This window comes from Mycteria americana, chromosome 14, assembly GCF_035582795.1.
Source record: "Mycteria americana isolate JAX WOST 10 ecotype Jacksonville Zoo and Gardens chromosome 14, USCA_MyAme_1.0, whole genome shotgun sequence".
NCBI classification, from domain to species: Eukaryota; Metazoa; Chordata; class Aves; order Ciconiiformes; family Ciconiidae; genus Mycteria; species Mycteria americana.
The window spans coordinates 17,322,967-17,343,421 of NC_134378.1; the positions used below are offsets into that span (position 1 = coordinate 17,322,967).

A 20,455-nucleotide genomic window follows, 5' to 3' on the forward strand; every position below is an offset into this window, starting at 1 on the left:
CCCTGTGTCTTGGAGGTTTTTCCCTCGCCTCTCTGTCGCTCAGCGCAGCGGGTGCCGTGCCGGGCTCGCGGGGTGCTGTGGGTGCTGTGCCGGGCTCGCGGGGTGCTTGTGGGTGCTGTGCCGGGCTCATGGGGTGCTTGTGGGTGCTGTGTCGGGCTCGCGGGGTGCTGTGGGTGCTGTGCCGGGCTCGCGGGGTGCTGTGGGTGCTGTGTCGGGCTTGCGGGGTGCTGTGGGTGCTGTGCCGGGCTCGCAGGGTGCTGCGGCAGCAGGAAGGGCCAGCCTCTGGCTGTGCTGGCTTGCTTTGGGGTGAGGCTCGGGTGCTTGGCCCTGGGAGCACAAAGGGACGCCTGGGGCTCGCTGGGCTCTGCGGGAAGGTGACGGTGGCTACTGGAATTTGCGTAATTAATTGCCTTACCATAACTCAGTAAGCGTTGCCCTCGCAGCCTCTCGCCAATGCGGCTGTGACTCAGCCTGGACTGGGAGCACGAAGGGCAGCCGGCCGTGGGCTCCCGGGTGCCTCCAGCTCCGGAGAAGCGCAGCGATAGCTCGCTGTGTATTTGTGTCGGTCCTCTTTGGAGGCTGGACACTGCAACGCGTGACGCGGCCCATCCCGCAGCCGATAGTTGCAGGCCAGATCACCACGGACCTGAAAAGGCTCTTGGGGGTTTTTTTCGGTGCCTTTCTTAGTGATCCCCCCTGCGCCTGGTTGGCGGGGCTCCCTGAGCCCCCTGCTTCTGGTCTTTGCTGCTGGAGCTCGGAGGTTTGCGGGCGGCGGGTGGCGAACGTTGCGCGGCTGACGGCGGAGGCGCTTCTCGGGCACCGCCGTGTGCCAGCACCCGGCTCCTCCGCAAACGGCCTTTGCTCCGTTTGCCGTGATCGATAACGCGGCTGTGATGGGTAACGGAGCGAGGCCCGGCTCCCCAGCGGGTTTGTTGGGAGCAAAGTTTGTGTTTAAGGGGGGTGGGGAGAGGCTGGGGAAGGCGCCGGAGGGAGCAGCGGCCACGGGGCGGGAGCAGCTCTGCCGCCGGGGCCGCGTTCGGCAACACCAACGCTTGCGCAGGGTGGTGTGGGGTCGGGGTCACGCAGATAACGGCACTACCCTTAACTGCTACTCGATTGAGCAGGACGGGGAGCTGCTGGGGTGCCGGCATCGTGCTCTGCCCTTTGCTGCAACCACTTCTGGGTGGAAGCTCGAGGCAAGCTTGGGTTCCCTTCCTGCAAAGCTTTTTGCTTGAATTATTAACCGGTGCCAGGCAGTGCCACGGCTTCTGGCTAGAGATAAGCCAGGGCTGGCGGGAGGCTGGAAGAAGGGAGCCCGGTGCCCTCGGGGCCAGCGGCTGGGACCCTGGCCCTGGGCACCCAGCTCCCCGCTGCGGCTCCTGCAGCACCCACGAGTGCAGATGGGGTGTGGGTGCTTCCAGCCCTGGTTCAGTGGGGATGAGTGTTCTGGGGCAGGCACAGACCCTCCGGGAATCATCCTTCTCTGGCTGCCGTAGGACGTCTCCCTGCCCCTGCTCCTGGCCGTGTTTATCAGCGGTTGAGCCGCTCTCATCCCAGGCTGGCTGAGGCAGCCGGGCACTGTCGGGCTAAAAATAACACCAGTAAATAAAACGCTTCCTCCTGGCCTGGCACGCAGGAGCGGAGGCGTGGGGAGCTGGGACGTGCCCGGCTGCTGCTCCGTGGCAGGGCTGGCCCCGTGTCGGCGAGGTCCTGGGCTGGTGCCACCGGCTCCGGGCCCGGCTGGGTGCCCGCGGGACCCCGCCGCCCGGCTCCTGGGGACACCGTGGCCTGCGGCATCCCCAGCGCTGGCAGCGGGATGTCGCAGGTGGGTGCTGGGAGGCTGGATCCCCGCGTGACGCAACGATGTCCCGTGGCAGTGGGACACCCCGGTCCGCCCCGTGCCCTGACTCAGGCGAGCTCCACGCTCATTCAGTTTTTCCGCCCGCGGCGCAGGACTCCCACGGGGACGTCACGCCTGGCGCGTGCCCCGGGCCACCGGTGACGGCTGGAAGGGTGCGGGACACGGCGTCCCGGTCACAGCCGCGTCAGCCCCACGCGCCCGGGCAGCAAGGCGTCAGCAGGAGCCAGCCGCCCACGCGGGGGTTGCTCACGGTGGGGAACCCCGCTTCACCCCCCCGGCAGCACCCTCGGTCCCCGATCTGGGGCACTGAGCCGCGGTGGCCCGGGCTGGGGCACGGGGGCTGCGGTGGTGCCGGTGCCGGCAGCGGTGGCACCCGGGGGTGGCGATGCAGTGGGAGGGGGGGGCTACCGTGGTGGCTAGGTGGGGAGCACAGCCCCGTCCCTGCTCCCCCAGGATGCCCGAACCCACAGAAAGTCATCCCGATCCCTGTCCCCGTCCCCATCCCTGCAGTGCCAGGGCCCTGCGCATCTTTGGCTTCACCTTCCTCCTCCTCTTCCTCACCTGTGCCCTACCTGGCGGGGGTGGCGGTCAGCTGAGGCTGCCTGGCCCCTCCCCGGGCTGGGCACGGCTATAAAAGCCGGGGGCCAGGCAGAGGGTGGCACGCAGGAGCCCGGAGCCGTTGGCAGGTGAGTCCAGGGGAGCTGGGGCCGGGGTCTGGGGGTCTCGCCCGCCCAGGGATGCTGCTGCTGGGCAGGGGTCCCCGGGCTGCATGTGGGAACCTGCCCCGATCCCACGGGGCTCGGAGCTGGGTCTGGATTTGGTCCTTTACGCCCAGGGTGCTGTGTTTCGGGGCACGCAGTACCCCGGGGCAGGGCTGGGCGGCACGGCTGCGCCACGGGCGCGGTGCGGGGGGCGTTGGGGGACGGAGAGGACTGAGGGGGGTTTAAAGACAGCGAGGAGCAGTCGGAGGGGCTGTTCCCACGGGACGTCCCGCTCCCACGTCTGGGCGATGCTGGAATGGCCCCACCGGGCGGGTGGGTGCGGGGAGCGGGACCTGCCGCCAGCCAAGCAATGCCCGGGGTGCCCGTGCCCGGCACGCGGCCGCCCGTGCCCCAGCTGCCGGGAAGCGGCGGAGGCGGTGACCCCAGTGACGCGGCCCTGAGTCACGCCGGAGGCCCCAGGTGACGGCTCCTCTGCGGCACACGGAGCCAGGCAGCCGGGCTGGGAGGGGTGCTCGGGGAGAGGTGCCCGTCCCTGAACCGCCCTGTCGCCGTCCCCAGGCACGGCCGCGGCAGCAGCAGCGATGGCGACGCTCTACCCTTCCCTGGAGGACATGAAGGGCCACCAGATCCTGCAGGTCAGGGTCAGCAGACCCCAAGGGGTCCCTGTGGCATCCCACCCCCAGGGCCGGGGGGCACAGCCTCGAGCAAACCCCGTCTCTTGGCAGGCGCAGGCAGCCGCTGGGGTGAGGACCCCCGCCACGACGGTGGTCACGGAGAAGCCGAAGCTCGTCTCGGACACCGGTAACACGGGCTGCGACCAGCTCTCCCTGTCGAGGGGCTGTCTGGGGAGACAGGGGCGCGATGCTCACCGTGCTGGGGGGCTCAGCTGAGAACCCCCCACGGCTCAGTGCATGGGTAGGGGATGGGATTTGGTGGTTTCTTTCCCCTGGCCCATCCCCTGCCACGTCCTTTGTGCCCATGGTCCCGGGGGCTCTCGGGGGCTCGGCAATGGCCCTGGGTTGGGGACCCCGCGAGCTGAGGCCGCCCTGGGTGTGTTCCGCAGCACCACCCACGCTGTACCCCAACCTGGCCGAGCTGGAGAACTACATGGGGCTCGCTCTCTCCAGCGAAGAGATACAGAAGAACCTGCTCCCAGAAGGCAGCACCGTAGGTGTCCGAGCCGGCGGCTGTACCCTGCCCTGCGCGGGGACCCCCCCCCCCGTGCCACGGCATCGCTGCTGAGGGAGGGTCCCTCCGGGGCCGCATCCTGCCCGGGGAAGGGATGCAGCATCCCCCCAAAGGCTGATGTGCGCAGGGCCCCCTGCCCCCGCCGGCCCCGCTGACACCCGGCTCCATCGCAGGCGTTGACCCCCGCCGGCCCCCCCCCGGGCCAGATGGTCGCCCCCCTGAGCGGGAACAACGCGGGGCTGCGCCGGGCAGAGATCAAGCCGGGTGTGCGGGAGATTCACCTCTGCAAGGACGAGCGGGGCAAGACGGGGCTGCAGCTGAAAAACGTCGACCAGGTGAGGGGGGTGGGCTGGCACGGGGCCGCGCACAGCACGGCGTGGTGCACCGCGGCACGGCACAGCATGGCACGGTGCACCGCGGCACGGCACAGCACGGCGTGGTGCACCACGGCACAGCACAGCACGGCATGGCGCACCATGGCACGGCACAGCATGGCACGGTGCACCACGGCACGGCACAGCACGGCGTGGTGCACCACGGCACGGCACAGCACGGCATGCTGCACCATGGCATGGCACGGCACAGCACGGCACGGTGCACCGTGGCACGGCGCAGCACGGCACAAGCATGACAGTACAGCGCAGCATGACGTGGCACGGTGCATGGTGGCATTAAATGGCAAAGCGTGCCATGGTGCAGCACAGCGGGGTGCAGCATGGCACGGCGTGGCACGGTACGGCGTGGTAGGTGGCATGGGACGCTGCCTAGGCCCCACGCCATCTCTCCCCCAATGTCCCCAGGGCATCTTCGTGCAGCTGGTGAAGGCCAACTCACCAGCGGCGCTGGTGGGGCTGCGCTTCGGTGACCAGATCCTGCAGATTGACGGCAAGAACTGCACCGGCTGGAGCAGCGACAAGGCGCAGCGGGCGCTGAAGAAGGCGTCCCCGGAGAAAATCGTCATGGTGGTGCGGGACAGGTGAGCGGACGGGCGGGCAGGCGACGCCGGCAGCGGTGCCGGCGCCGACCGCGCTCTCCCCACAGGCCTTTCCAGCGCACCGTCACTGTGCACAAGGACAGCAGCGGCCACGTCGGCATCGTGGTCAAGAAGGGGAAAATCGTGTCGCTGGCCAAGGACAGCTCTGCCGCCCGCAACGGCCTCCTCACCCACCACTGCATCTGCGAGGTGAACGGCCAGAACGTCATCGGCATGAAGGTAGGGGCTGCGCGCAGCCGGTGGCGCAAAACGCGCCCGAGGGTGCCCAGGGTCTGGCCGGAGCCGTAAGGAGCTGCCGCGGGATGGTGGCAGAGCCGGGCACCCCACGGGACCCGCCTGCTCTCCCCCACAGGATAAGCAGCTCACGGAGGTGCTGGCAGGAGCCGGGAACGTGGTCACGCTGACCATCATCCCCACCGTCATCTACGAGCACATGGTCAAACGGTGAGACCGCGGGGCCGCGGTGCCCCCCGCCCCCCGCCATGGCCCCACGGTGCCCCCCGAGGGGTCCCCCGGGCTCCCCCCGCTGAGCGCCCGTCCCTGTGCCCAGGCTCTCGGCAGGGCTGGTGAAGTCGGCCATGGACCACTCTGTCCCCGACCTCTGACGCCACCGCTGCCGTCCCGCCGCCCTGGGGGGCCGACGCCGGCGTGGGCAGCCCCTGCGGCCAAGCCCGCGTGCGTTCCCGGAGGCTTGGAGGGGCCGCTGAAGGTACCCCCGCGGCATCCCCCAAAGAAGCAGTTTTAGCACAAAACCCCTCCTCCCCACAGAGACTGGTGGCTGCAGGGTGAGGCGGGGGGACCGGCAGCCTGTGACGTCCCCCGCGTCCCCCCGGCCCTCTCACCAGCAAGGACGGGGCACGTCCCTCCCGCTGTCCTGGCGTCCCCGCGTCCCTGCTCGGGCCAGCCCCCCTCGGCGCAGACGCCAAAGGCCGGCTCCAGCCAAAGCAGACACAGACCCAGCGACGTTTATTACATCCACCACAGACAGCGAGTACAGGACAGGGGAAACAAGAAAAGGGGGGTTACAGCTTTTTCAGTTCTGTATTTAAAAAATATATTATATAGATTTGTCTTTCAAATATAATCGGTACATTTATTTCTTGGCAAAGCTTTGGATAGTCTAACAGACATGTACACAGATCCACAAATACATTGCACAAGAGGTGTGTATCCTAGCTCCGCTTACGTCGGCCACCCCGCCTGCCTTGCCGCCGTTTCTCCCCGCACTTTACCCGGCACCCGGTGCTGTGCCAGCGGCTGCCGCTGCCTCCGCCGCCCCCCCCAGCGCGGGCAGAGCCGCCGCCCCGCGCCCCAGCCGCCGGACGGGGGACGCGGGGAAGCGCGGGGGATGCGGGACGCAGCGTGCGCCTGCACGGGGACCGCCGGATGCCGGCGTGTGGAGCATCGCCAGCTCCCAGGGCGCCCGGCCGGCAGCACCCATGGGTGGTGGAGCAGGGCTGGGGGCGGGGGGGGGAAACACCGTTAGTTCAAGTCACGAAGAAGCCACAGACATTCGTGGGGCGGGAGTACCGCGTGCCCGGGGGAGCCCCAAGTCTCGTGCCTCGCCAGCCCCTGCTGAGCAATCGTTGCTGTCTTTGCTTTTCAAAAAAAAAGGCATTTCTTTTTTTCCAGAGGCCACCAGCAAAGCGGGGATTCGGCTGGGCCGGGGCAGGCAAAGGCGCTCGGCTCTGCCTGCGTGGCTCTGCCTGCGTGGCTCTGCCTGCGTGGCTCTGCCCGCGCCCCTCGCTGCCTCCTGGCAAAGGCATCCCCGAGCTCCAGCACGGGGCAGGATCACCGGCGTCACCGCTGCCAAAACTGAGAGAGTCCCCGGTCCCGCTCCACGGTGGCCAGAACCGGGGCTGGGGGTTCCCGCTCGCCGCTGCCTTGGCCCCTCCAACAACAGGGCTTCAGTCCGTACCAAAAAAAAAAAGTGAATATAGTGCAAAGCAAAGGGAGGGAGGGACCGAGGCTTCCCCTGGGCCGCTCGGCCTCGCTCGGCGGCAAGGGAGCCGCAGCCCGGTTCCGTCCCGGTGCGGGGAGACATCTCCCAGTGACGGGCAGCTTGAAGAGGGGCCGAGCAAGCGCTGGCCAGGGCTCCGTCCCGCCGGAGGGAGGAGGACGGACACCAAAGCGGGCCAGCAGGCGCGGGCGAAGGTGCCCCGCGGGCTCCCACAGCCTCCCAAACTGGTCCAGAGCCGGTCCCTGTGTCCGGGCGGGTTCCCGCTGTCCTCCCGCTCGCAGCCAGGCTTTGCTGTCGTGGTGCAACCGGCACCTGGAGCGAGAAACGCAGCCGGGGGGTCCCGCTGTGGTCCCCCAGCTCTCCCCGCTGCCGGGCAGCTCCTCGCCCACGGCAGGGCTGGCTGCGGGGCAGGGCGAGGACAACCGAAACGCGAGTGCAACGAAGGGAGAGCCCACCCCGTGGGGTGCAGCCCTCCCCGCAGCCGGAGGCACCGCGGCAGCAGCCGGGCAGGGGCGTCCATCAGGCAGGGGGTGACAGCGCGACGCTCGGTGCCACGTCTCGCGTCGCCGCTTGGCACCTCTCTTCCAGCGACAGTCCTTTCCCTCCTCCGGGATAAAGGAGCTGGGGGGGGACACCATGTCCCCACGCACCCACGGACCCCCCCCTTGCCCCTTCCCACCCCCCCGGGGATGCATAATGAGCCGGAGCCGACGAAGGACCCCGGGAGAGCGGGGACACGCCAGGGCTTTACAATCAGCGGTCGGGTCCGTGGGGCGGGCGGGAGGCGGTGGCGGGGGGTCAGGGCTGGGTGCTGCCCCTGGGGCTGGCAACGGGGCGACAGCCCATCCTGCGGATGGAGTGCAGGGCCACCGTGCAGCAGCCCCGCAGCAGCGAGCTGATGTTGTAGATGGGCTGGCCCTGCCGGCGCTGCGAGCGGCACAGCCAGGCCACCGTGGGCACCGCCGGCACCACCACCGCCAGCAGATCCACGATGAAGTGGCGGCTCCAGTAGCTCTTGGAGGGGACGGCCTCGCAACCGGTCGTCTCCGTCGTCTCCTCCTCCGCCGTGCAGGCAATGGCCACAGAGGGGCTGGCGCTGGGGGGCTGCCGCACCGCCGGGTTGCAGGGGACACCCCCCTCGGCCCCGGCACCCGCTGTCGCGGCGTCGGGCTCGGCCACCAGCAGGTCCGTGGCCCCGGCAGGGTTGGAGAGCTCGGGGCCAGGCACCACGTCTTCCATTTCGGAGACCCAGGCCGAGGTGGGGCTGCCTAAGCTGCAAGCCTGGGACTTCATCACCTTCTCCAGGATGGTGTCCAGGTCGGGCTGGCAGGGCACGAAGTCCGTCTGGATGGCCCGCTCCTGCATGCAGCTGGCCTGCACCCCGGCCTCCACGCCGCCCCGCAGCCCCAGCAGCTTCTCGTAGGTGGAGCTGGGGGGCAGGCGGGCGCCGGGCTCGCCTCCCCCCTCCAGTGGGTCCGTATGGCCGGGCGCCTCCTCCGCCCCCGCGAAGCCGCTGTCAGCCCCCTCGTCCAGCGAGATGGTCTGTGAGCCCCCCACATTGCGGTCCCCGGCTCCCTGGTCGCTCAGCTTGGTGTAGGTGGAGCTGCGGGTGAGGGAACGGGCCGGCGACCCCCCGGCCGACTCGCCAGCCCCCTCCTCCTTCAGCGCCCCGTTCTGCGCCACCTCCATGCTGTGCAGCAGCGTCTCCAGCTTCTTGTTCTGGATGTTGATGTCCACGAAATACTTCTGGAGCCCCTTGTCCTTCTCCAGCAGGTTGTTCTTCACCGTGTCGATGACCTGCTTCAGCTGCTTGATCTCTTTGCGAGCCTCCTTCAGCGCCAGCTGGGCTTCCACGCGGTGGCACTCCTCCTCGATCCAGTCCTCCTGCATCCGCGACAGCTGCGTCTTCAAGTCCTCGATCTCGGCATCCCTGCGAGAGACGGGGAGGGCACCGCCGCGGCGCTGAGGGGGCTGCGGGGCCAGCTCCGTCCTCGCGTGCCCGGCACCGAGTTGGAGCCGGCTCACCCAGTAACACCCATGGCTGGGACCCAGGGACGGCTCCAGGGGCTCGGGAGCCCTCAGGAGCGACGCTCGGGGACCCTCGGGAGGGATGCTCAGCCCCTTCCTGGAGGGGACGCAGAGCCCGGGGCTGCGTGGGGACGGGCAGGTGCCCCGGGCGGGCGCGTGGCAGCTGGCACGCCGGCGAGGACGTGCCTAAGCCCGAGAGGAGCAGATGGGGATTAGCCACCCTCTGACGCTGAAATTCAGAAAAAAGCGTGGCAGAGACTTAACCGGGGGCAGAGGGGAGAGCGCAGCCACCGCAGGTGGGACGTACAGGCTCCGCAGCCCCCCCGTCCGCGGCTCCCCGGTTAGATGGGCAGCAATGCCAGATGCCCGTGCGCCTGCAACGCTGCTGCAAAGCCGCGAATCCGGTGCCTGGGCACGAGCCCAAGGACAAGACGCGGCGCTGGGAACCAAGAGCACCCAGAAGGACCGGTCCCGTGCAGGATCTGCCACCGCGGGTGGTGATGGCCGGTGCCAGGACCCTTCCCGGCAGCTCCCGTGCTGGGGGGGGGTCTGCGCCCGCTGCCCCCGTGCTCACCTGTCCTGCAGCCGCTCCTGCGTGTCCTTCAGGCGAGCTTTCAGGTGCCTGATGCAGACCTCCTTCTGCTGCAGGGGCGTCAGGTACTGCTCCGGCGTCGGCGGCTTTATCCCATGATTGTCGCTGCAGAGGTTGTACTTGGCCGAGCGCCTGCGGGGACACGGCCGTCACCCACCCGCCGGTGCTGGCACTGGCATGGGCTCGGCGGAGGGACCCCAAGGGAGACGCCTCCTCTCAGGGCGCAGGGTGCGCAGCCCCGTAGCACACCCCAAAGGAGCCCGGCAGGCGGGAGGGGCAGAGCGGGTGTCTCAGGGTGCCGTGCCACTGGCAAGGGGGTGGGTGCAGCTCCTGAACCCGCCGGTGCTGCTCGCGGCCGCTGAGCCCGCTGCAGAGCTGCAGGCTTCGCCGGGGCAGCGGGTGCACGAGCAGAGCTGCGAGCAGGCGGGCACCGAGGTCTCTGCACGCCCAGAGCAAGCTTTCCAGGGAATGGCAGACACGGATGGAGACCCCAGGGTGGGATCAGCCCCGTCAGAGATGGAGTCGGAAGATGTGTAATGAGAGGGATCAGGCTGGAGCAGGTCTGGAGCTGGCGGCCGTCCTGCCCATGGAGAGCAAGCTGGGGCATCCCCCATCTGCTCCAGGCTGGGACAGCAGCACGTCCGGACCCTCCTCGTGCCGCCACCGGGGCGGATGAGGTGACATCTCTGGCCCAAAGCCCAGGGCAGCGTGGAGAGCAGGGGCTGGCCAGGGACAGGGGACGGGGCTGCATGTCTGGGCCGGGAGGCACGCAGAGAGCTGTGCGCAGCACGAGACGCTCCTGCGTCGCAGCAGGCTTGGACCGCAGTCCCTGTGCATCACGGCAGGGTGGTGGGCACTGTCTGTGCCATGCACGGTGGCAGCAGCCCGGCAGCACCAGCAGCCTCCAGCCAGAGACGTAAGCATCGCGTTAGGAGCAGCCAGGCGGGACCGTGGCCTCGCAACGCCCCGCGGCAGCAGGACGGCCACCGCTCCCTGCTGCGGCGTGCACGGGCTCTGTTCCCAGGTTACGCTCAGGCCCCTCATATCCTCCCAGATTTGATGCCACCTCTGGGAGCTGGGAGGTGACTGGAGACAGGCAGGAGGAGCCCAGCCTGGATGGCCCGAAATGCCAGCGCAGGCTGCTGTGCCCACGGGGCTGGGGCCGGTGCCCAGCTGGGTTTATGCCCCGAGCGCACTGGGAGCTCCCCACCGAGAAGCCAGGTTGCCACCCGCTCTCGCCAGACCTCTGCCGGGCAGCGTGAGGGGATGGAAACGAAGCTCTTGTCCACCGTGCCCTTGGTCCCGAAGGACCCCGGGTGCTCCTCGGGGTGCAGGAGCAGAGGGAGGGACGCGTGCAGCGTGCAAGCCACAGCCACGGCAGGACGGGAGGGAAGGGGAAGGGCACCAGGCCGGCAGGTGGGGGGACGGGGAGGGAGAAGACACGACAATGGCGGCGGAGAGGTTTGGAGGAAGACGGTGGGGGTCTTTGCAAGACACACCAGCGGCTCCGCCGGCTCCGGCTCCCCGAGATGCCGAACGCACAGCCTCGCTCCGCCAGCCCCTGCGCTCCTGTCCCCGCCGGGCACCGGCACCGGCAGCATGGGTGCTGCTCCCCCCTGCCCGGGGGCACCCGGCAGCCGCCCTGGGGCCACGGGTGATGGGTTACCTTGGGGTGGGGCTGCTGTCGCTGCCCTTGCAGGAGCCAGAATTGCTGCTGCTGCTCAGCGAGGAGGTGCCGTAGGTGTCCCTCCCGGGGGGCGAGGGGCGCCTGGAGGCAGGGAGAAGAGGCTGTGTCTCAGGCCGAGTGGCTGAGGGCGCTGAAGACTTAAAGAAGGAGGCAAAGCCACTCCGTCCATAAACCCCGCGACTGCCAACCACCACACCGAGAACACACAAGACAAAAGGACAAAACAAACAGCAGGGATCAAAATGGCACGGACACGGCGACGGGTGCAAAGGCAGGGCTCGGGGGGGCTGCCCACCCGCTCCCCCTCCCCCTCAGCGTGGTATCCCCCCGGATGCCGGCACAGCATCCCTGCACCCCGAGCACCAGGAGCCCCTTGGGACCCTCCTGGGACCGTGGCCCTGGCAGAGCTCGAGCCACCCCGCTGCCAGGTCAGCACCTACACCAGGGCAGATCTGCCTTTCCTCTCTGTCCACGCCGCCGGTGGCAGCCAGCTCCTAAATAACGGCAGCCCAGGTCATGGAGACATTTGGAGGGGAATAAATGCTTTTTTTTCTCTTTTTTTCCCCTCTTGCTCTTTATCACTGCAGCTCAAGGAGAGGCTTTTCAAGGGCTAACACACCTCCCAGCTTCACCGCCCCAGCCCCAGCACCCCTGTGCCACTGCCCGGGACCGGGGCCCTTCCCCGCCGCCTGCCTTTGCCTGGACAGACAGACGGGTTGGTCCCGGCTGTGGCAGAGACGGACAGAGAGGGACGGGGGGTGCAGCGCTCGGGGGGCTGCATGCACGGGGAAGTGCTGTGCGGCGGGCAGCGACATGCAACCCCCCAAAAGCCGGGCTGGGCGTTCGCGCTGCCAAGTGGCAGCTCATGGTGTAGGTGGGGATCGTTTCCTCGCTGCTGCCGGCCGGGAGAAGCGCCGGGCAGGCACCGGTGCCCAGGCTCGGGGGCCAGAGGCCGAAGCATATTCACCTTCGTGATCCGGTGGACGAGCGTCTGCTCCCCGGCAGAGACATTGCCGCGGTGCCGTGGGTCCTGGGCGCAGGGGAACTGCGGGTTAAATGCAACAGAGAGAGGAGGTGAAGGCAGGGAAACGGCCCCGGGGGGACGGGAACCATGCAAAGCACCGGCACAGGGGTGAGCCCCTGCACCAGGGCATCAGTTTAGACCCCGGGGCCACCTGTGAGGGGACAGATGTGGACTGCACCCCCTGCACATCTGGGCTGTGCTCCCGGCCTGCTTCCCACGGCCCAGGAATGCCGGGATGCTGCGTGCCCAGGGTCCTGCCCCGGCAGGGCATGCTGCGGGCACAGGGTGAGGGCTTTCTTAATTTATAAGGCACAACAGAAGCACAGCAGGTACCTGCCCGTGGTCTAAAGCCCCTTCCCCACCAGTCTGCAGCCAGGGGACAAGGCTTCCCAGGTCCCCGTCGCTGCTGGGGAAGGGAGCCCTGCCGCAGGAAGGCAGGGTGCCTGCAGTGGTGGCATTACTCGGGGCAGAGATGGGACAAGGGCTCTGACACCCAGCCCTGGACCTCACCGGGTTTGCACCCGGGCAGGCGGCTGTCCCCGCAGCGGGCCGAGTACCCGCTTTTCCTTAATTAAGTGAGAATCAGCCGTTCACCAGTGAAGTCAGGTAGGGAAGCACAGATCCCTGCATGATGCGGCAGCAGCAGCTAATCCCTCGGGAAACACAGAGCCCGTTTTCTGTAAATAAACAGGCCAGATCCAGAGGCTCGTAGCAACCGGCGGGAGCTGCTCAAGGAGGCAGCACCTCGGACGCACGCAGGGCCGGGAACTGCTGCAGCGGAGGGGAGCTACGGAAAGCATCCGCTCGGCACGTCCATCCCACCCAGCATCCCACGGCACCGCTGCGATGCCCCACTGCGCTCATGGGCTGCTGGGGACGGCCGGGCCGGGGACGCCGTGTGGGCCCCCCCCCCCATCCCCAAGCCCATTCACCATGCTGGTATTTGTCCCAGATTTTGGCAGCTCCAGCCCAGAGCAACGCGAGCGATGGGACCGGCCAGCTGATAATGGATGGGCGACTGGAAACGCCAAGTGCTGCTCGGCCCCGGTCCAGGGGAGCGCGAGGAGCGGGACAAGAGGGGGAGGCAGGAGAGGAGGAGGGAGCCCGGCCAGCTCACCCTGATGCAGCCTTTTGCATTTGCCATCCAAGGGCTGTTTTTTTTCCAAGCTATCTCCTGCCTGATGCTCAAAGCCCGCAACGGCCAGCCCAGGCCCCTCCTCTGCCCAGGATTCGCCTCTCCCTGATCCCCAAACCAGGGCACCGCAGAGCCCAGAGAGCTGGAGGAGAGAAGACGGCAATGGGCAGCCGCGGTGAGCCCCGAGCCCCGGCAGGCCCAGTGCCCCATGCCGGGGGGGTGCCAGCATCCCCGGGACGCAGTGACCGGGATCTGGGGGTCCTGCTGCTCCCCCCGGGATGGATTTGCCAGGGGAGGACTTGGGCAGGGGGAGGCAGCACCCTGCCCTGCCGGATAACTGCGCCTGAGTCGACAGCGTGCGCGGCGGCTGCGGGCTTTGCTAATGCAGCAGCGTGAATCAGCATCCAGCGCAAGAGCCGAGCGCGGCCCCAGCGCCGGTGGGAGCATCCTCCAGCAGCGCCATGCGGGGCTGCGGCACAGCCCAGGCTCCGGCTGTGGGGCCCTGCAGAGCTGGGCAGCGGGGCCAGCCCGTCCCTCGCTTTTCGTGCCGCAGGGTGCTCCCCGAGCAGCTCTCGGGCAAGGCTTTAGGGAGATTCGCAGCCACGGGGATTAACTCCTCGCCCTTTCGCAGCCCCGCGTCCCGGCCCGCGGCAGCCCAGCGGCACCCGGCATCGCCGCTGCCTCCTGCTCTCCCCTGTTCACAGCAGTTACCCACATGCAAAGCAGCCCCGCTCGGGTGTCCCTCTGCTCTCCCCGGCAGCGCTGGGGGGTTAACGCAGCACCAGGCAAGCGCCAGCACCACAGACGGCACGCGTGTGTCCGGCACACGGGCTGGCACCGTGCTGGGGGCTCCTGCAAGCACCCCACGCTGCACCCCAGCATCCGCAGCCAGGAACGGCTCTGTGAGGAGCCTGGATTCAGCCTCGCGCCTGGCGAGCTCAGTTCCTCCTCCTCCCACTGCTGCAGACTCGCCTGGCGCCCACGCCGAGGCTCGATGCCTCTCAGGGTGCCGGCAGGTTTAGGGGGTGAGAAACTCCGAGCATCCCCGGGCTGCTGCCACAGGGAGCCCGGCTGAGGTCTGCCAGTGGGGACCGAAATCCCGTGGAGGGGGGACACCACCCTGCGCCCTGCCCAGGTCCCTGTCTCACGATCACGATGGGCTGTGCATCCCCTCCCGGCCGGGGATGCCTCACCAGGCTGCCCCAGGGCAGCTTGAACAAGCAGGCTTGAATTTAATCACTGGTAATAAGTTGTCGCTGCCTTTATTCCCAAAAAATCAATGAGCAATGGCTCCCCAAAAGCCTGACTGTGCTCACGGGCTGCCAAGGACAGGCGGGTTGGGCGGACTTAGCACCAAAGCTGAAAACACACCTTTCCACCTGGTACGTGGCTACTTTGCATCTAAAGGCAGAGGGAACCGCTGCTTTGCACTCAGAATTACCCCTATCGCACGGACCAGGATGAGCAGCTATAGTGCAAAGGGAGCCTCGCCATGAGAGCAAGAGGAAAGCCAAGATTATCTTATCACATTTGAGAGGCAAGAAAGGGAGAAGCAGTGAAAGCCTCTGGTTTTCCAGTGATTTGCAGAGGGGTCTGCTCCCGCAGAGGGGCTGCCCCTGCCCTCCCGTGGGACCCGGGTCAGCCCGGTTCCCAACTCCCTGCAACGCCTGGCACTTCTGGTGGCTCCGGCTCGCTGCCGCGGCTGCTTATTGATTAGGCATTAGGAAAAACACACGGAGAGGAAATGAAAAGCGTTCAAAGATGAATAACCGCCTCCCCAGGCACACTGCGAGCTCTCCAGAGAGGAAGATGAAGGCAGCCGTGAGGGCCAGGAAACACAGGGGAGTAACCAAGAGCAGGTCACTAAAATCTAAAAACCGTCTAAAAGATGGGGCTTGGGGCAGGAGTCAGAGCGAAGCTGCAAGGGCAAGCAGGAAAGAAGAAATCCCATAAAAACATGGGGGGGGAAAGCAACCCAAGCCGGGGCAGAGGGGGGGCAGGCTCATTGCCTCCTGTCAGAAGCATCGGGGACAACAGGGCCAGCAGAGCTGCCCATGGCCGGCCTCGCACGGGGAAGGCAGCTCCCACTCAGCACGGGGACAAAACCCCAAAAACAAACATCGGGAGCCTCGGCAGCAGGAGAAGAAACCCGTGGGCCTGGAGGACAACGTGCCACTGCCAGGGACTCCCAGTCTGCAAACCCTAAGTCATGCAAGGGCGGACGAGATAAAGCCAGGTTTCATGTGCCAGCTGAGAGACGGCGTGGGGAAGGGATTTCCTCCACCTTATTTTCATCTTTGTAGAACGAGGAATATGGGGAACGTCTTGCGGGACAGAGAAGAAATGTGGGAGAATCCCTTCCTTGTGGGTTGATCCTTATGGAGCTGACGAAAACAGCTTGTGCCCCAGGAGAGGGGACACGGCCGCGGCACGGGCTCTAGAGAGACCCTGAGCAGCAATAACCCGGCATCAGAAACGCACCGAGCCCAGTGACACAAACTGCAAATGCTGATCCCCGCAGCCAAAGAGCTCATCTCCGCACCACTACCCCACCGAGACGCACAGCCCCGGCTCCGTAGCGCAGCCCAGGCTTGCAATTATACAGAGATTTTAACAGCCACCGCCAGTGCGACTGCACAGGCACTGGGAGCGAGGTTAGGGCGATTCGGGGAGTGCCGGCTCGTCCCCGTGCTGCGGGGACCAGCGGGACCCTGCTCGGCGCAGCACCTCTGCGGCCTCCCTCGCTCCCCTGGGATGCTGGTACGGGCCAGGGTCTGACAGTCCAACTTACACCAGATCCAGAGATTGTGCTGCAAACCACCTATACGTGCTTCAGCATCTTGCAATTCACCCCAAAACGCAGCTCACCGAACGCTGCCCATTGCAAGGTCTAACGCTCTCTCCTGGAGCCACCGACAGCAAAACTCCCCGCGAATCTCCCGGCTCATAGTGGAACAGAAAGGCAGCTCTTTTGAAAAACAACAGCACAAAATAGTGCTTATTCTGTGCAACAGAATGAGCCTGGGGAATTCACGCTAAATGAAAGCAACGGCCCTTGATAAGGAAACAGCCACAGTCACAGCACGAAAAGCTGATACCCCACGCAGGGTGGGACGGAGCACAGCCGGGCACAAGAGCCTCTCGCCCCCAGGACTACAGACCCCCCCTCACCAGCACGTTTTGCTGTAACCCCTCCGAGCACTTTCGGTGGCTGCTGCGGTCAGCAGCACTCGGCCCCAGGCAGGGCTCAGCCCCAGGCAGGGCTCAGGCGGCCGCTGCTCCCCACGCCTGCACCGGCACCGGTGTCCTGCACTGGCACCCCCAGGCACGGCACACGCCCCATCCACGCCAGCACGGGTCACTCAGCCGGCTCCCTGCTAGCGCCTCGGCGTGTCCCTGGGGCCGAGAGCCCCCCACGCTGCCACCACCCAGGGTGGGTGACAGCGTGGGGCTCCGGGTGCTCCCGAGCTGCATCCCCCCAGTGGGTCCCCAGCTCCTGCTGGCCGCAGAGGGGATCTGGGGCACCGCCGCCCCACAGATCACACCGTGACGGCGATGCCAAGCCAGACGGGTGGCAGGGCAGTGGCAGAGCGGTGACAGAGCACCAGCAGAGCACCCCGAGGCTCAGCCCGGTGCCCCAGGGGAGGATTTCCCCAAGAATTGCGGCTCAGCCATCATTTTGGAATTGCTGCCCCGCAGAGATGCCTCTTTGGCTGGAATGCCGACGCTTCCCCACTCCACGCTGGGTCCCCCAACCGTGCCAGCAATGGACAGACGGGGCTGGGCAGGTATCGCTCCTCCTAGAAGCTTCCTGCATGGGAAACGGGACCCCTGGAGAGACCCTCGCCATCGGCTCGGTGAAGCCTCTGATGATTCCTCAGCTTGTTCCTCCAGAGGTTTCACGACCGCAGGCTCTTGCATTTGCTCCCACGAGCCTCCGAGGCGTCTCACTTCGCTCAACTTCTGCAGGGTTCAGCAGGAACCGGCTGCTGCGCTGGCCCGAGCTGCCCCACCAGCTCGTCCCGTCCCCGCAGGGAACACGCAGAGAAGGTGCAAGAGCAGGCGGGCTCGTTTGGCAGCCCCAGCCCCAGCCCTCGGCACACAGCCGCCCGGGCCCAGCAGCCACTGCGTTTCCCCGGATTTCTCGCTCACTGCTTCTTTTGTCGGGGTTTCCATCACCCTGCCTGCTGCCGGATTCCCTTGTTTTCCTTGACGCATCCTGCGTTAGGAGCGTTTTGCAATGGTGGCACCAAGCCCAAGTGTCTAAGAACAGCTTTACCCATTTTGCAGAAACCTCAGGAGAAGAACCGTGCCTTCCCTGCGGGTCCCTCCCCACCGGGCGGGGGGCGGCCAGGAGATTTTCAGCCTTCCAGTACTACCAAGATTAAAAGCAGAGAGCAACAGGGGGAGGGAAATCACAGCTTCGTTTTTCCGGGGAACAAAAAGGGCTCCCGAGGAGATCTCCCTGCCTTTCTGACACGGGCTCTGCTTTTCCTTCACACTAAAAATAAGCAAAGCGCTGAACATGGCAAACAACCAGCAACCTGATTTGGGACGGAGCGCTCTGTCCCCGAAACAGCGGCAATGCCAGGATCAGTTCGTCTTTGAAAAGGGACTGGGATGCAGTTGGGTGGTGGCGGGAAGGAGCAGGATCCGGCAGCCGGGGCCGAGGCTGGCAGAAGTCCGGCGAAGGAGGGGGTCAGCGCCGTGGGCACCACGGACACATCTGAGCTGCCAGAGGGAAAAACCGGCTGCCTGGTGCACAGCGGTGACCACGTCTGCGCTCCTCCTTCTGCCACGGGGGATATTTTGGGAGACAAGGGCTGCTTTGCTCCTGCTCGGGAATTTCCAAGGGAGTGGCAATATCTCCAGGGGCTGGGAAACTCTGCTCCCTGCTCCAGCAGAGACGGGCGCATCCCAAAGCAGGCAGAGCTTCACCTGGGTCCCGGACAGAGGGAGATGCTTCAGTTCACGCCAGAGCACAGCGCTCGGGGCAAGAGCAGGGACAAAACGCACAGGATGTTTATGCAACACCACCAGAAAAATCAATTTTGCTAAGAGTTGTTGTATCACGTAACGAAAGACAGGAGCATCTCCTTTTATTCTCTTGTTTGTTATAAAATGCTGAGTTGACGCCCAGAGATTACAGGAAAATAGAGACCATTCGAAAAGATTGGGTTATGCAGCTCATCACTTTTCCAGCTGACCTGGCTGCCGCGCCAAACGGGGAGGTGGCAATTCCAGGCCCTCATTAGCTAAAAATAAGGTGCCTGACCAAGAGGGAACAGGCTGGTCGCCTGCTAGGGCCTCTGGAAGCAAAGGGAAAAGGGAAAAGGGAAAAGAGCCCCGTGACAAATGCTGTAGCAGCAGCTATTGCCATGAGAGGAGGAGCAGGATACCCGGGATGCAGACCCTACGGTCCTACCCAAGGCTGGGAGGTCGGCAGGTGGGGGATGCACGTGAGACCACACCGCACAGCCCATCCTGGATACGAAGGCAAAAACATGGAAGACAAATCCAGCTTCCAGCGCAACTCCTCCCCTCCGCACCCCCCGCGCAGCCTCGGCGCGGCGGAAGCAGGTCTCCCCTAACCACCATCCACCTTGAGCGAGGGCTGGGAAAGACGGTGGTCACGGAGGATTAGCCCTGGGTCTCCGCACCGCTGGAACGGCCTACTTTAACAACATGCCAAATCTCCTTGTCTCAGCCCGCTGCAACGCTGCCGAGGTGCGAGCGCAGGCATTGCCCCCTCCTGACCCCCCAACCGGGGAGCTCTGCAGCCCTGGAAATCAGGATTTGTGCCTTCTTGCACAAGGGCACGGCACAACGCACCCATTGCCTAGGGAGGGTGGGAACGCCGGTATTTTAGAAGCACAACAAACGCACAGCAGTGGGTTTCTGTGCGACAACCAGGCAGCACTGACCTTGCTGGGAGGAGAGAAAAAGAGCACCCGGCTCATCAATCAGCTCATGTATTTTCTGTAGCCCTTCGGAGATGGAACATTAAAGCCATTAAATAATAAAATCTCAGTAGCACAGAAGCTCCAGCTCCTGCAACGCCCCATGGTGCCAGGAGACACATTTGGATGCTGTGTGAGCAGATGTGGGGCTGGTGCATGCGGGGGGGATCTGGTGCATGTGGGGGGGGTCTGGTGCATGCGGGGGGGATCTGGTGCATGCGGGGGGGGGGGGGGTCCAGCGAGTGTGCTGCAGGTCTGGTGAGCGTGATGTGTGCCCGATGCATGCTGCGTGGGTCTAGCGCGTGCAGCGTGGGTCCGGTGCTTGCGATGCAGGACCGGTGCGCATGATGTGGGGCCGGGTGCATGCGACATGGGGCTGGTGCATGCAATGCAGGTCCGGTGCATGCGTTGCGGGTCTGGCGGGCGTGACGTGTGTCCGGTGCATGCCGTGCCGGTCCGGTGCATGCGATGCGGGTGTGCTGCGGGCCCGATGCGTGACCCACCCCAAGCACCCTCTGCCCCGCGGACCCCCCCCACCCCCGCCCCCGATGCGGAGCGGCGCTGGCAGCCCCGTGCTGCGGGCACCCCCCCGCCCCGAATCCGCAGCCAGAAAGGGATGAGTCACGGCGGGGCCCCGCCGCCCCCCGCCCCGCGCCCCGCTCACCTGCGCGGGGCCCGGCCGATGTCCGGGGCGGCAGCGCCGGCGGGGGGGGGGGCTCAGCGACCTGGCGGGGAAGGGAGAGAGCGGGCGGTGAGCGGCGGCGGAGCGGGGCGCGGAGCGGGGCGGTGCCCTGCGCCCCCCCCCCCACCCCCCCACCCCGCGCCCTCCCCCGTCTCCATCACCTGCGCCGGCCTCCATGGGTGCGGCGGGGCGGCCGGGAGCGCGGCGGCGGAGGGATGGAGGGACGGAGGGATGGAGGGACGGAGGGATGGAGGGAGGGCGGGCGGGAGGGAGGGAGGGAGGGATGAGCCTCGCAGCTGCGTGATTTGCCTCCCTCCTCTGCGCTCTTAAAGCGACGGCGGCGCGGGTCCCCCCCCCCGCCGGGTTTCCCCCCGTTTCTATGGCAACTCCCCTCCGCCGGGGCGCGGCACCCCAAAACCAAGCCGGGTTTTGAGGTCTCTCCCCGGCGGCGGAGCCCCGCGGGCCGGTGCTCCCTGCGCCCGGGGCCGGCGGCGGGTCGCGCTGGGCTCCTCTCCCCGCGTAACCCCGGAGGAAGAAGGGGGAGGAGGAGGAAGGGGGAGCCGGGGCAGCCCCGCGCTGCGGCCACCCGGCCCTCGGAGTCCCCTCTGCGTCGTCATTTTTA

At 66.6% G+C, this 20,455-nt stretch overlaps 2 protein-coding genes across 8 annotated transcripts; one reads left to right on the plus strand and one right to left on the minus strand.

Annotated features, from left to right (window-relative positions):
* The first annotated feature begins 2,849 nt into the window (after positions 1–2,849).
* SDCBP2 (syndecan binding protein 2) lies at positions 2,850–5,741 on the plus strand. Of its 3 annotated transcripts, none has more exons than XM_075517606.1 (8): positions 2,850–3,218; positions 3,309–3,384; positions 3,647–3,750; positions 3,945–4,106; positions 4,572–4,747; positions 4,813–4,984; positions 5,118–5,209; positions 5,316–5,741. In XM_075517606.1, the coding sequence occupies exons 1-8, from the start codon at positions 3,165–3,167 to the stop codon at positions 5,368–5,370; spliced, it is 891 nt and encodes a 296-aa protein (XP_075373721.1). In that variant the 5' UTR covers positions 2,850–3,164; the 3' UTR covers positions 5,371–5,741. The 3 variants fall into 3 exon arrangements, with proteins under 3 accessions (XP_075373721.1, XP_075373722.1, XP_075373719.1); XM_075517607.1 differs by having other exon boundaries at positions 3,309–3,371; positions 3,619–3,750; XM_075517604.1 differs by having other exon boundaries at positions 2,850–3,384.
* A 39-nt stretch (positions 5,742–5,780) lies between these two features.
* On the minus strand, positions 5,781–20,065 carry SNPH (syntaphilin). Of its 5 annotated transcripts, none has more exons than XM_075517602.1 (6): positions 19,995–20,065; positions 19,816–19,876; positions 12,000–12,077; positions 11,012–11,113; positions 9,328–9,477; positions 5,781–8,655 (listed from the first exon to the last, which is right to left on the minus strand). In XM_075517602.1, exons 3-6 carry the CDS (start codon positions 12,041–12,043, stop codon positions 7,524–7,526), a joined length of 1,428 nt encoding a protein of 475 aa, XP_075373717.1. In that variant the 5' UTR covers positions 12,044–12,077; positions 19,816–19,876; positions 19,995–20,065; the 3' UTR covers positions 5,781–7,523. The 5 variants fall into 5 exon arrangements, with proteins under 5 accessions (XP_075373717.1, XP_075373715.1, XP_075373716.1 ...); XM_075517600.1 differs by having other exon boundaries at positions 11,012–11,212; XM_075517601.1 differs by lacking the exon at positions 19,995–20,065 and adding an exon at positions 19,116–19,178 and having other exon boundaries at positions 11,012–11,212; positions 19,816–19,840.
* Between the last annotated feature and the right edge of the window lie 390 nt (positions 20,066–20,455).